The 13,818-nt window shown below is 41.9% G+C and overlaps 2 protein-coding genes across 5 annotated transcripts in view; one reads left to right on the forward strand and one right to left on the reverse strand.

Annotated features, from left to right (window-relative positions):
- Positions 1–13,818, forward strand: part of LOC122776381 (receptor-type tyrosine-protein phosphatase zeta-like) — a 940,026-nt gene that overhangs the window by 76,049 nt on the left and 850,159 nt on the right. The gene's annotated exons all lie outside the window — the stretch shown is intronic.
- cep290 (centrosomal protein 290) overlaps positions 1–13,818 on the reverse strand; it is a 28,595-nt gene that overhangs the window by 12,469 nt on the left and 2,308 nt on the right. The window contains 29 exon segments of the mRNA XM_044036974.1: positions 270–530; positions 610–696; positions 837–929; positions 1,107–1,271; positions 1,694–2,149; positions 2,439–2,550; positions 2,673–2,824; positions 2,949–3,154; positions 3,521–3,632; positions 3,733–3,906; positions 4,467–4,697; positions 5,233–5,335; positions 5,415–5,530; positions 5,918–6,067; positions 6,456–6,620; positions 7,305–7,423; positions 7,551–7,626; positions 7,863–7,960; positions 8,146–8,212; positions 8,296–8,396; positions 8,516–8,678; positions 8,998–9,170; positions 9,308–9,431; positions 10,154–10,276; positions 10,538–10,627; positions 11,287–11,469; positions 11,715–11,861; positions 12,463–12,516; positions 13,468–13,602. Coding sequence (XP_043892909.1) covers positions 270–530; positions 610–696; positions 837–929; positions 1,107–1,271; positions 1,694–2,149; positions 2,439–2,550; positions 2,673–2,824; positions 2,949–3,154; positions 3,521–3,632; positions 3,733–3,906; positions 4,467–4,697; positions 5,233–5,335; positions 5,415–5,530; positions 5,918–6,067; positions 6,456–6,620; positions 7,305–7,423; positions 7,551–7,626; positions 7,863–7,960; positions 8,146–8,212; positions 8,296–8,396; positions 8,516–8,678; positions 8,998–9,170; positions 9,308–9,431; positions 10,154–10,276; positions 10,538–10,627; positions 11,287–11,469; positions 11,715–11,861; positions 12,463–12,516; positions 13,468–13,602 — 4,236 coding nt within the window.

A 13,818-nucleotide genomic window follows, 5' to 3' on the forward strand; every position in this document is an offset into this window, starting at 1 on the left:
TGTGTATGTGAACTCGCCCCCACTTTCTGCAGTTGTCAGTCTATATTGTGATTTTGCAATTAAAATAAAAATGGTGTCCCCACAGGCATCCATGTCTTCAATGAGGGTGATCATCTCAAGCAAATTTGGAAATTTGTACAATCAGTGGATCAATAAAGAAACTTCTAATATTAAATAAAACATTATTCAAATTATTTACTGTGTGTAATTAATTCAGTATTACTCATCGATCAAGTATGTTCTTTTAAACATCTATAGCAGGACGGTACCTGTTCGACTTGTTTGTGGAACTTCTTTATTACGTCTTCTTTTTTGTCGAGTTGACGCTGGAGGTCTTTGATGGTCTGGTGAGCCAGCTTGAGGGCGCGCTGACTGTCGGATTGGCCCACTTCCTGCTTGGCGAGGTCGGCGAGCACGTGTTCCCGCGTGGCAGTGGTCGGGAGCCGAAGGCGCAGCTCGTTGATAACTTTATCCCTGGACTCGATGTTTTGCTCTGCCTTCGACAGAGCTGCTTCTTTCTCTTTCAGCCTCTGCAAGCGGAAAATCGTTCAGAGCGATGAACCGTGTGTTTCGAAGGGAATTCATACGAGAGGGGATGGAATACTCTACCTCAGACAAACGTTTACAGGTGGCCTGCGTTTCCGAGATGGTGTAGCTATGCTCTCTGATTTTGCCCGAGTCTGAACCCTCATCAAGCTGAAAACACACACAGATGTGGTCATCAGTCGGACAGTGAGATGTTTATTATCACATCAGTTGTATTAATGATCAGTTTAATATGAAACCAATCAAAAACCAATCTTTTTTATGTTCGATGGCTGGAAACATCAGACTACCTTTTCCACACTCTGGTGCTTCTCGTGCTGGTCCAGTTGGCGCTCCAGCTCCACCTCACGCTGATCCCACGCAAGTTGCCGTTCTTCTTGTAGCTTGACGTGGCAGACAGAAAAATCTTCTGTCACACGTACTGACACATATTTTACATGCAGCTCCTTTGCCCACGCTTTAGTTTGGGATGTGCATGGATGGAACTAACGTGTTGTAAATATAATATTAGCAAATCTGTGAGTGTGGGTCGAGACAGTCACAAGTGAGTTTTCTCTCACCATGTTGTGCTGCACAATGTCCTCTTCCAGCGAGCGTATGGTTCGCTCCTGTTCCTCCACAAGGTTCTTCAGATACTTGATCTCCTCCTTCTGGACCACCAGTTCCCTACCTTTGCGCAGCTCCTGCAGACGACAGTCTTCCATCTTCTTGTGCCACTCGGTGACCTGTTGGAATGTAAAGTGTTGGGGGGTAAGTTATCAAAATCTTTTATTCTATTCTATTCCACACCTACTTGAGTCAGTGTCAGTGTTTCTTGGGTTAAAACAAAGGACGACAAACACTAAAGTCTAGTTTGAACTAACAAGAGGAAGCAGCAATGGATCAACATCTAGTGCGTGACACGATTTTGGTGCAGGAGTGAGTGGTTTACAAAATGACAAAAACATGAGATAAAGCGATGAGATAAAGCAGCACACATATTATTTAAGATAGTATTGACTCGTTTAGGTGGCTCCAATGCTTTTCTCTGTGTACCCAATGGCAGCCATGTTATCAGTGTCTGTGTTTCAGGCTCGCTGTTGTCACAGGTATCCCTCTAACCATGGACGATGAAAAACATTATTTTTTTTCATTTTTCCCTACTGACCTTCTGGGCTCCTTTCACATCCTTCAGTGTACAGATGAGTTCCTGCAGCCCACAAAGCCTCAGTTCCAGCTCCTCAGCCTTGCCCTCAGCGCTCCTCCTCTCCTTCTCCGCGGTCTTCTTCTCCTCCTGGGCTTTTGCTCTGTCTTCCTGGAGGCTTACCATGGTCACGGAGAATTTTTCCAGTTGGCGAAGCGGCAGGGCTCCGGCAAACTGCCTGCGCAGTGATTGAATGGTCTGCCGTAGGTGCTTGGAGCGATTTCTGCACTCCTGGTGGACAAGGAACAGGGTGCGCTCGCTGGCATCCAGCCGCTGTTCGGCGCGCAGCTTGTAGGCCTCGAGTTGTTGAACGCGAGAGGTGGCGGCCTCTAGTTTGGCCATCGCCGCGGATTCACTGAGCTGCAGAGCCACAATGTGTTGTTGGAGCTGCGCAATGAAGGCTTTCTCATCGGACAGCGACTGTGGGAAAAGACACAACACTTAAATCTTAAGGTTTTCAACCATTTCACAGCCTCTAGGTAGTCCTCCTGGGGACCAAAACCTGGTTCTCATGAGACATAGCCCCATTAACGGGGAACTGCATAATTGTAGGGCTTTGAAAGATTTGAATTGTTAAGATTTTCCACATTAAAATGTCATTATTTAGTTTGGCAAATAAAAACAAAAGCAGAAGAAGAAGAAAAGAAGAAGAAAGACTGTTAAGCTTCCAAAGTTAGGAGGAAGGGAGATAAAAGAAAAGGCCAGATACCTGGAAGTCCATTATTTGTCTCCTCAAAGCTTCTACTTCCTTCTCACTAGAACTGAGTCGTGCCCGTAGAGCAGTCACCTGCATCACAGCCACATCAGACATCTCTTGAAACCTATGCAAAAAAGGGCAACAAAAACATTACATTTGCTATTTTCTTTAAAAAACCTTCTCAAAGTATTTTTGTTCAGCGTAAGATAATGAATGTCATCCGAGGCCTGCATGTGTCAAACTCACTTGGAGACTTCGATGCGAAGCTCGACCTCGGCTTTCTCCAGCCTTCTAATCGCTGCTCTATCAGCATCACTGACAGCTTTACTGACGCTGTTTGCCAGCTCATCTCTCAGCTCCCGTTCCATCATCTGGGCCTCCACATTCATTCTGGTCAACTGAGGATAAACAAAGTATTTATACAGGTCAATAACACCCTTTTATGTCGTCATGATGGGAGAGAATAGATGTCAGCAGTGATGTTGAAATCGAGGAAAGTTCATCTGTCTTCCACTTTCTTACCTCTGCAATCTTGGATTCCAGCTCTAAGTTGCGCTCCTCCACATGCCGGAGGGAGCTCCTCGTGTGTTCATACATTTTGTGGGCATGCTCAGCTCTCTGCCTTTCATTCAGCTCCTTCATCTCCAGAGTGGTGATTCTTCTGGCAGCTGATACCATTTCGTTGTTGGCCAGTGCCTTCCCTGCTTTATCCATACCACTTTCACCTCCTGATATTAAGAAGGAACATCACAATTTTAGTGTCACGTGCGAATCCACTTGCACAAAATAACACTTAGATAAACAATTATTCTGTTGCCTTATAGCATTAACAAATTATTCTTACTCTAAACAGGAATGGGTGATGGTCTGTAGATCATTTTATCTTTTTGAATAAACAATTTCAGACTCAATCTGACATAGATTTTATTAGGTGGTGCTTTTTTTTTTTTATTTGGCTAAGATCTGTTTGTCCTTGTGTCCACGGTCCAGACAGAGGCTGTAAGTTATAGACACAAAGAAAGCTTGTATTTTGTGTTTTAGTACGCTTCTTGATGCTAACTTCCTTCGGCAGGTGAAAAACATCCATGACTTACCAGTTGAACTGATGCTCTCCCACGCGTGCTCTAAAGTATACAGTTTCTCCTTCGTGATCTCCAGCTCTTTATTCACAGCAGAGATTTGCGCCCGCAGAGACTCATTCTCACTCTGAGGCAGGGAGACGACACAAAATAGCCGTTAATGGTCAGTCGATTGTGAAAAGCAAAAGGTGTGTATATGGAACATTGAGTGAAAAATGGTTCGATACCTCCAAATGTTCGAGGTTGGTGGTTCTCCGTATGAGGCAACTGTCCCTCTGCAGCACATCTCTGTATTTGACTGTGAGCTCTGTGTATTGTCTGTTAGCCTTTTCTAGCTCTAAAGCGGGCACACTGTCGTCCAAGGCCTTTTGCAGAGCTGCGACTTTATATGCAGACATTTCCTGCAGACAGAGCAAAGGTTAAGGGTCATCAAGAGAAACTCATTGGTGTTTATAGCGGCTGACGCGAAACACAACTTCCGCTTCTGATTTAGAAGAAAATGACATTTTAACTCTCACATTCTGGCCGCTGTTTGCCACAAATTCCATTTTTTACTACAGGCTGTGTTCTGTGACAGGTTACTAAATGAGCCCTGCTGGAATAGGGGTCAAGGGGCACACGCCTTCACTGACACCATTTTTCACTGGCAAATTAAGCTCGACCAGAGAGGCTCCATGCCACAACACTTTAACGACCTGGGAAGAAGCCGCACCCATCAGCTACAGGAAGGATCTTGCCTACAGCAGCTTTAAATACGTTTAGGACTGCAAAAAAAAAAAAAACAGTTGTTTGTTTGATTCTGCAGCTTTTTAAATGTGAATATGTTCTGGTTTATTTGGTTCCCTGTGTGAAGTTATTATATTTACTCTCAATTAATTGAGAGAATAGTTTTAAGATTATGTGATTATGAAAACATTTTTGAGTTAAGGCTACAGGGTTAATTTTGCTCAATTCTCCGTACCTTATATCTCTGCAGGTAACCAATCCTCTGGGTGACAGAAGTCTGCATGTGGACACTCTCCTCTCTCAGTCTGTTGTTTTCCTTGCGGAGGTGCTGCTCCTGCTCCAGCAGGGTGGTGTAGCGGCGCATCAGTTTCTTCTCGTTGACCTTTAGCATTGTCAGATTGCGCAATGCTTCACTCAACTGTCTCCTGACTTCCTCTGGGCCCTTTCCAAGCGTGTCAAGCAGCTCCTGGTGAGTGAAATGGATACATGCGCCCTTGATTGGTCGTGACATTTTTTTTGGATAGAAAATCATTATGATAAGGTAAGATAAGCACGGCATAACACAGCAGTATATCTGTCATAGCTTTTAAAAAGGGTCCTCCAAAGGCATGTGAGGACTGAAATCCTCTCTGTTTTAAGGTAACGCCTCCTGGATTCTCAGAGGTCTCAGCCATAGTTCTGACCAAAAGACGGACTGACTGGTTTAACCCGCTTGTACATTGTTCACATCTGTCAAGTGAGAGGAAAACCTCAGATGGAGACACATAGTTTAGGTGAGATTTATCTGTAACTAATTCAGCTCCATGGTGTCGACTTTCAAAATGGTGGAAGGACCATAGTGAGGGCAATTTTGGGGGTGAAGGCTTGGTTGGGTATGAGTTAGAGTAACGAGCTAGGGAATTCATTATGCCAATGGTTGTGTGTGTGTGTGTGTGTGTGCGTGTGAATGCAGTACATCTTGCAACTTTTAAGTTCCATAAACATTTGCATGTCAGACTCACATTAAACTCTTGAACTTTAACAGCATCCACTTGCTTTTGCTCTTCCAGCTTGTCTTTCGCCTCTTTTAACGTCTCTTTCTCCTTCTGCCACTCAGCCTTCTCACTAAACAAAAATAAAAACATCATCGATCATTTCAATTTTCGCACTTCAGGTCACAAACCAGATGTTCATGTGACCCCACCTTAGGTATTCTTTGTAAAGGAGTCCCTGTTGGTGGCTGATAACAGAAAACTTCTCTTTGTATTGCTCCAACATTCCAGTAAGCGTCTTGCATTGTTCCTCCTTATTTTTCTGTTCCTATGGGATTTAGAGAGACAGTTAAGATTTTTTGGAAGTGTGGTTCCTTCTGAAGCTGTACACCTAGAACCTGCAGAACACCACTTAGCCATTTATCAAAAGCCTCACCTGACAAATCAGTGTTTCCTATGCAAAGAATATGTTAGTCAATTTATCTTTTTGGGAACTGATGTTTATGCTTATGTACACAGGGGTTACTGGTCTACAGCTCCCATGATTGTTAAGTTTATGTAACTGAGGTAAATCTGGACATAAGATTTCAAACAAATGACTGACACAAGCTGCAGCGGATCAACAACTTTTCATGTACTGGTGCAGGGAGTGAGATACAGATGATTTATATGATAGCTATTAAAGACAAGGTTTTCAGAGGACCGTGACACTGACCTGAAGAAGTCGAACGGCGTACTCATTCAGGGAACTAATGACCTCAGTGCTGCTGGGCCCCAGCTCCTCAGGAAGGGTCAGAGGTCTGAGGACAACGCCAGTGCTGCCTGACTTCCTAAGCAGCTCCAATTCCCCTTCCAAGTGGCTCACCTGAGAAACACAGTTTCATCATGAACAAAAAGTCGTCAAAACAGTTCCATCCAGTACCAGAGGCTTACTCAGGGGAAGATGGCACAGATGGAACAACAGGACAGCATCATCATTAACCTTTTTAATATGACACGTTGTTAGTAGATGTGCTTGTTTAACTGTTTTCATGTGAAGTATTTGCCTCCTGATTTGGAGAAGAGCATAACGTGCAGCCAGATGAGCTAAACCTAAAGCTAAATTACTTGGAGAAGAGCATAACGTGCAGCCAGATGAGCTAAACCTAAAGCTAAATTACTTTCTTGCCAATAAAGGAATAGAAAGAATAGTGAATGTGTCACAATTAAAAAAGAAACCGTCAAGTTGTCTGTCTTAATCAGTCAGCAGGCACCTTTTCTTTGGCTCTGCCAAGTTGGCTGAAGCTGCTTGCCGCTTCCTCACGTGCCAGTTTCAGTTCCTGTCTCAGTTCTTGGTTTCTCCCCACCAGCTGATGTACGTGGGACTTGAGGTGCAGAGCTGATTCAGACTTCGCACTCCTATCGCTGACATCTACTGCCTGTGGGAGATGATAAATATTTTGCACGGTAAATAAAACCAGTTTGTGAAACGCAGGTGCTACCCATCAATCAATGTAGTCAGTGCTGTTGAGGTGCGGTTGTATGACGCACCGACACATAAAATAAACGTGAATTTAACACTACTGACAGCAAATATCACATCAATAACACAAGTCAGACCTGTTGGCTTGCGTGCTACTTCATCTTGTGATGCTGAGGCCAGAGTTGATAAAGATAAACCAAACAAATATCTTCAGCTGTCTTAAATTCAACGCATGCTTGAAAACAGCGCAGCACCATCCATCAAATGTCTGAATGCCTTCCACATTTTTCTGTTAATTAAGTTGCTCTATGAGCAACTGTCTGCTTCATCGACTGCCAAAAAACTGAGACACCAAGTGGAGATTGCCAATTGACTGTCAGCACACCATGGCTCTTTCTCTTTACATCTAGTATCGAAAACCAGCACTGGTATACATTTTCGGCAGTGATAATTTAATCAGTATCACGGTCAATAAAATCCTGAATAAAATCATGTCATGGTATGCAGTACTTTTTTACTCTCACCTTTTCTTTGTGACATCAGCTCAAGTTTGAACACAACATGTGTTAATCACTGTTACTTTGTTCAAATGTTGGTCTGCATTGGTTAAATGTGACAGTAACACATGGAAGATACTTACATTAGCCAGTGTAATGATGGCACCATCAGATGCAGTGGCCTCTTGATTAATCCTCATGGCTTGGAGAGCGTCTTTCAGGACAGTCTCCTGATCTTGTTTCACTTTTGACAATTCTTCCGCTAGAAATGTATGAATTAAAATCCAATAATATATTGAAAATAAGTGTTAGTTGCAGCCCCAACTGTAATAAATACTCCTTTGTTACATATTTGTCAGTTTCTAATTATTATCAGGCAAACTACTCACCTTTGGCTTGAAACTGGGTCTTCAGAAGTCTCAACTCAATCTCCTTTTCAGTCAGTTTTTTTTCCAGGTGTTCATTCTGCAAAAAAGACATTTGCTAAACTTCATATCTACATAAATTGGTAGGAGCTTATCAACATAATGAAAATAAAAAAAAAACATGAAAATCATTTCAAACTGTAGTAATGAGTAGAATACATGGACTTGTTTCTTTCCATGGTTGTATATAGGATGTATGTTCCAGAGCAGCAGCGATCAGCTGTGTGTGGCACTAAGTGGAGATGTAAGAAATGATGCCATTAGCCAGAAGCTTACCTTGTGTTTGATCTCTTCATCTGTGTGAGTGCTTCTCAGTGGCACAGTTCTGTCGGAGCCAATGTTCTCCTCCAGGACAACGCTTGGCCTTGAGTTCACTGCAGAAAGAGATGAATGTCACTGTGAGATTCGGAACAGCACAATACATTTACATCACTTTTCCAATGCTATGCTGTGCTCCCTTAAACACACACACACACACACACACACCATGTCACACAGACATTATGTACTTGTTTTGAATGTGAACACATTTATTGGTTTAATTCAATTAGTGCATCACCTCTTTCCTTGGCCATATGCCTAATTTGCTTCTTTAGGTCCAGTCTTTCCTCTTCAAGCCGTTCAATCTAAAAAAGAAAAAGAAACATGTGGCATGACAGGATCTCAGAAAAACAGCAGTTTCACTGAGATTGCCACCACTTGACTTTACCTCTTTTGTAAGGACTTGATTTTCTGCTTTGTACTGGCGCTGCCTGAGACATTTGGCTCGTCTGAATTCTGTCAGATCCACTTCCTGCTTTGGGTCCAGACCTTTTGGAGTCATGAAAAAGAGGCACAACACTGAAATTAATTTGCCTGTTCTAGGTCAGTCGGTGTTATCTAAACAGAATAATGGAATAGATGGAAACGGACCGTGAAAAAAGTCTGACCTAGTTTTTCTCGGAGATCCTCGTTTTCGTCCAAGAGGTCATTGATCCTCAACCCAAGCTGGTTGATCTCTTTGGTCATGGCCTCTATATCACAATCTCTCTCTTTGATTTGATTTTTACACTCTTTAATCTCCGCAATGGCAGCTTCCAGCCCATAAGTGCCCTATTATACAGAAGCAGAGCAGTGGTTACTTATCCGACCAAAAGCATGTCTTATCTGACTTTCTCCGTTTCCTTGTTTACCATCTCAAACACTTTTTTAAGGATACGATTAGACATGTTTGGAGACAAACACTGGCTTGTAGACTTAAAAAGCATGTTGATCACACCATAGTCACACAGTTATTTCAGTAAATTAAGTGAACAAATACAAGCCATAAATCTCGCCTCTGGGGATTTGAGTATCAAGTAATTTGATTTGGATTAAAAAAAAAAATCTTTGATGTAAGACAAGGGTAAGGACAGAGTATCGACTGACTTACAGATTCATACTGTCTCAAGCGCACAGAAGTCTCAATGAGTGCCTTGTCCTTTTCCTCGGCATGAGCCTCAGCAAGCTTTACCACCTGCTCTGCTTGCACTGCTCTGCTCTCTGCAGCTTCCAGCTTAGACTTTAGCTCTTCCATCTTTCTCTGCTGTGTGGATGAGGGCAGACCTTGAACAACAACAACAACAATCAATTACAAAAAACATTTCTAGGTCAATTAAGAGAACAAAGGACGATTAAAGTCAGAGCACAGAATGACCCCAGCTGTTTTTGGTTGAAATGCGTTCAAAAAGGGATCCACCCACCTCTGTCTTTCTTCACGGATGTCTTTAACGTCTCAATGAAAACAGTGTGCTGCTCCATGTCTGCTGTATAGTGCTCCACCTGCTCACTCAGCGTCTTGATTTGGATATCCCGCTCTTGGACAGCCTTTGGGGCATTCACAGACAATGCAAAATGAGGGGTTACTGTATGTGTAAGACAGCACAGGTGTAGCACACCACATTTATGTCATGTTTATCACTTATAAAATGAAAACAAAGGGGGCTATAGCTGGGAGGCATGACTGATGAAACTTACAGCACAGAGATCATATATGGCCTGGACCAGGGCAGCAGAAGGAAGGAAAGGTTGATAGCACATAACAAGACGTGAAGAGAAGGCAAAAAGTAGGAAAACGTAGGAATGAAGAAGAAGAACATATAATTTGTCATCTCGCCATAACCATTTACTGCCTAAGCCTAACCTAAACAAAAATCCAAATCCTAGCCCTAAACTTAACCAGTCCCTGAGAAATGAGATTCTGTCTCATTGGGACCAGGTTTTGGTCTCCATGAGGACTACTGGTCTTGAGAAGGTCAGCGTCTATGCCAGAGAGAGTCCTAAAAGAGGTAATTAAATAAAAAAAGAAGTACACACACAACTTCTTCGTGAGTATGCATTCCCTGAACCTTTACCATGACCTTTACCATTAACAACAAAATGCCTAACCTAAACCCAATTGTAACCATCGTCCTAAAACCAAGTCTTGCCCCTCAAAAGGTTGGGAGGACGAGCCAAAATGTCCTCCAAGTTCAAAACGTCCACACAAAGATGGGTTTGAATCAAACATGTGTCCTCAAAGCCTAGTACAGACGCACATACACACACACCTGCTGCAAGGCAATAACGTTGCTCTTCTCCACATCCAGTTGGGCTGAACGCAGCTTATCCCTCAGATCGCGAATCATCTGTTGGTACAGTATAATTTCCTCATCCTTCCCAGAGAGCACTTGCTGAGTGTGAGGAAAACGATCATGTCAGTTGTGATAATGAAGAACCATACACTTCCATGAGTTGTAATTGCACACACTAAAAGCACAATGAGCTAAATCAAGAAGGTGAAATGCAAAGTTTTGGCCTATAAATATGATGACATACTATTCGGGCCAGTTTCTTCTGTATTCTTACACCCGTTATATGTCTTGAGATAATATTATTAGGGAATTCCGAACACACAAGATCTCCTTTGTTAAGGGATTTGATCAAACACCCACCTTCCACTCTTCCACTTTGGCATGAACTGCTGCCATAATTGGGTCATCCTGTCCAGTCATGCCATGAATGTTATCCGTTAACTCTCTGACCTGCACGCAAAAACACAGGCAAAGTCAGGAGTCAGGATACACACACCGCACAATCTCATCACGTTTTTTAAAAGACCAAAAAAGAGCAGTGAGGTGAGGACATCCACAGCTGCCAGTTAGGGTATCTGATCAAGATGCCATCCCTGGCACCTGCTGGAGGGATGTGGCATGTTCCATCTGGCCTGGGAACTCCTCAGGATCCCCAGGGCGGAGCTGTAAAGTGTTGCTGGGGAGAGGGATGTCTGGACCACCTTGCTTGATATGTTACCACTGTGACCCAAACTCAAAAATGGGTGAATGGATGGATGGATGGATACAAGCTTGACTAGCCACTTCCTGTATGTGATCTTGCAGCAAAATGATAATCAATGTCAGTCTATCCAGAAGTATAACGGCCGTTATGGCTCAGTAAGTAGAGAGTATCATTTTCTACCTAGAAGTTTGGGAGATTCAATCCCTGGTTCTGCTAGTGTACAATTGTATGAATGGCACGAGTGTAGTGTAAAGTGCTTGTAAAGTTGAGTCGTCAAGACTTGAAAAGGTGCTGTATAAATAAAGAACAATTACTGCGTATTTTTTTTAAAAACATTCACATATTTACAATATTAACCAAGCACAGTATTAAAATGTAATGTAATGTTACTACAAATTGTTTTTACCTGCAGCTTTAAATGATCCCTCTCTTTCCTGAGCTGGTCCATAATGGCATCCGTCTGCTGTACAACAATCTTCATCTTGTTGTACTCGTCTGTCATGGCCTCCATCTCCTTCACGGATTCCTCTAGGCTTTTCTGCAGCTGCTCATTCTGTGTTATCAGGTGTGTGTTTTCTTCCCCGATCCGCTAATGGACACACACACACAAACACACACACAGTTGCGATTAACTTGTTAACAAACACCTTTACTGTACATGCAGAGTCCACAGTACAGGAGGAGGAAATGAAAACAGATGAAAGAAAATTGAAGAAGAAGAGAATTTAAAACTATTCTCTGAGACATTATACTGGATAGAGAGGTCTCGTTTTGCTATAGTATCACTGGACCAATATTCAGCAGATATTATAGTAGAAACACAGATCCAAGTACCTGAAGGTCTTCCTCATCCTGGCAGATATGGCGTTTCAATAAGTTGATTTTTCTCTGCATTTCAGCGTTCTCTTCCCTGGACGGAACCGACTCTTTCTGTTCCAACTCTTCGCGATAGAAGAGCACGTCCTGCTGGAGCTGCTCATTCTGTTGTGGTACAGGAAAGGACACAGTTCGTCTCAGGAAAGGTAGCCAGCACCAATGACACATGGCCGTACAGAAAGATTTTTCTCACGGTCAATTTACTCAAGAAAGATTAGTCTATTCTAACAATAATCGTTAGTTGCAGCCCTCCACTACACAGGCCAGGGACCTTTGGACATAAAAAATTAATTCACTTAGTTGATTGCATGTAATGTTCATATATTTTATTTTCAATTTCTTTCAAAAACCATGAACTGTCATTTTAAAGCTGGGGGGCAAAAGCAGGATACACGTTCATCTTCCTCCGTCAGCTGTATTTTCAAAGTTGATTAGGGGGTGGGTTCAGCATTCTTTGACATGAGGTGACATGAGGCATCTAGTTAAAGGTAATTATACTACCTACATTTCTTACCTTCTTTGTAAGCTTTTTTAACTGTGACAGCAGAATAGAAAGAAATGAAAAGAGACGATGGATTTTAAGTGGTGATGACAGAGCCAATGGAGCACAATAGAAGATTTAAATGAAGGGGGGGGAAAAATGGACCAAGTTTGAAAAGAATGAAACAAACATTGCTTCAAAGGGCAGCTCCAGCCATCACATTACCTCTCTTTTTAGCTTTTTCACATCATCCTCAGCTTTCTCTGCTCGCACAACCAACTGAGAAAAAACAACAAAACGGCATTAAATGCAGAAAACGGCAAAAAAAATGTTGTGGAATAACCAACTTTTTGTCTTTACTGTTTGAACAGAGTAATTGTGTTCAAATTAAAAAAATAAACTGCATAAACAATACAACATACAAAAGAAAAAAGGAAAAATATTTTAAAAGTTTACATTAATCGGTGTAATACAACACATTTAATGTAGAATTAACAAAACAACAGTTGAAGAAACACGATAAAGGAAAGCAGTAAGCAACATAAAAATCATCATGTACATTAAGTAAGGTGTTTCCTAAGTTGCCTTTTAAACAGTGCTTCCTCTGTTCATTTAATCATAAACAATGGATATTAATCCCCTCTAAGTCTTGTTGTCACTGTTATTGTCTTTGCCACTGGGACACATTTTCCATGAAAGAAATTACAACTTGATTTATCACACAAAGAGACTGATTTGTTCTGTACCACCAACAATGAAGAGAATAGAGTTAATCTGTTATTTTACTGCATCGTTCTGGCAGAGGTGCTTATACTTTGACACACAACACAACACCAGGTCTGGGGAAAAGTATCAGTGTCTTTTCAACAGTGACCAAACAGAAACTGCCAGGGACACAAAGCTTGTCTGTTGCTTCAATAACATATTACAGATGGAGTAGAAATAGCCTTTTCCCTGTGTATTAACATGAGTATTAATTAGTGGAGTTGACAAGGTCTAATAAGATTAATGAAACAGGGGATTATTGCTCGAATAACTTATGAATGGGCACCCTTTTTTAGACTTTATCTAAATGTTTGCTTTTTCCAAAATAATCTTTATTTATTTAAAATATTATAATAAATCCCACTGGACCCATTTCCATGAATAACATCCGCACAAAATCGGTCACACAAGGATACTGAAGCTATGTCTATCGCTACACAGGAAGTATTAGTAATGAGCTCCTACCTCCTCATGGGTTTTCTTTTCCTTGACCATTTCTTTCTTTAACTGGGTCAGGTCCTTATCCTTTTGCTCCAGTTGGATCTCAAGCTGCCGGATCTCATCTCTCAGAAAGCGGCTGTCTGGTCCAGTGCCGAGGTTCTGAGCCACATGGACGGAAAATAAGACACACAAACAACCCCCGCAGAGAACTGCATTACTCTACTATCCCACGCATCTGTTTACAACCACTGTAACATACATACACTGTCATTTACACATTTCAGCACGGATTTGATTGTTCTTTGAAATGTTGATTGTGCCTGGAAATGTTTCTGAAAATAGAAATAGAATTCTGATTATATAAAAAACCTTGAC

This window comes from Solea senegalensis, linkage group LG10 (genome assembly GCF_019176455.1).
Source record: "Solea senegalensis isolate Sse05_10M linkage group LG10, IFAPA_SoseM_1, whole genome shotgun sequence".
Classification (NCBI taxonomy): domain Eukaryota; kingdom Metazoa; phylum Chordata; class Actinopteri; order Pleuronectiformes; family Soleidae; genus Solea; species Solea senegalensis.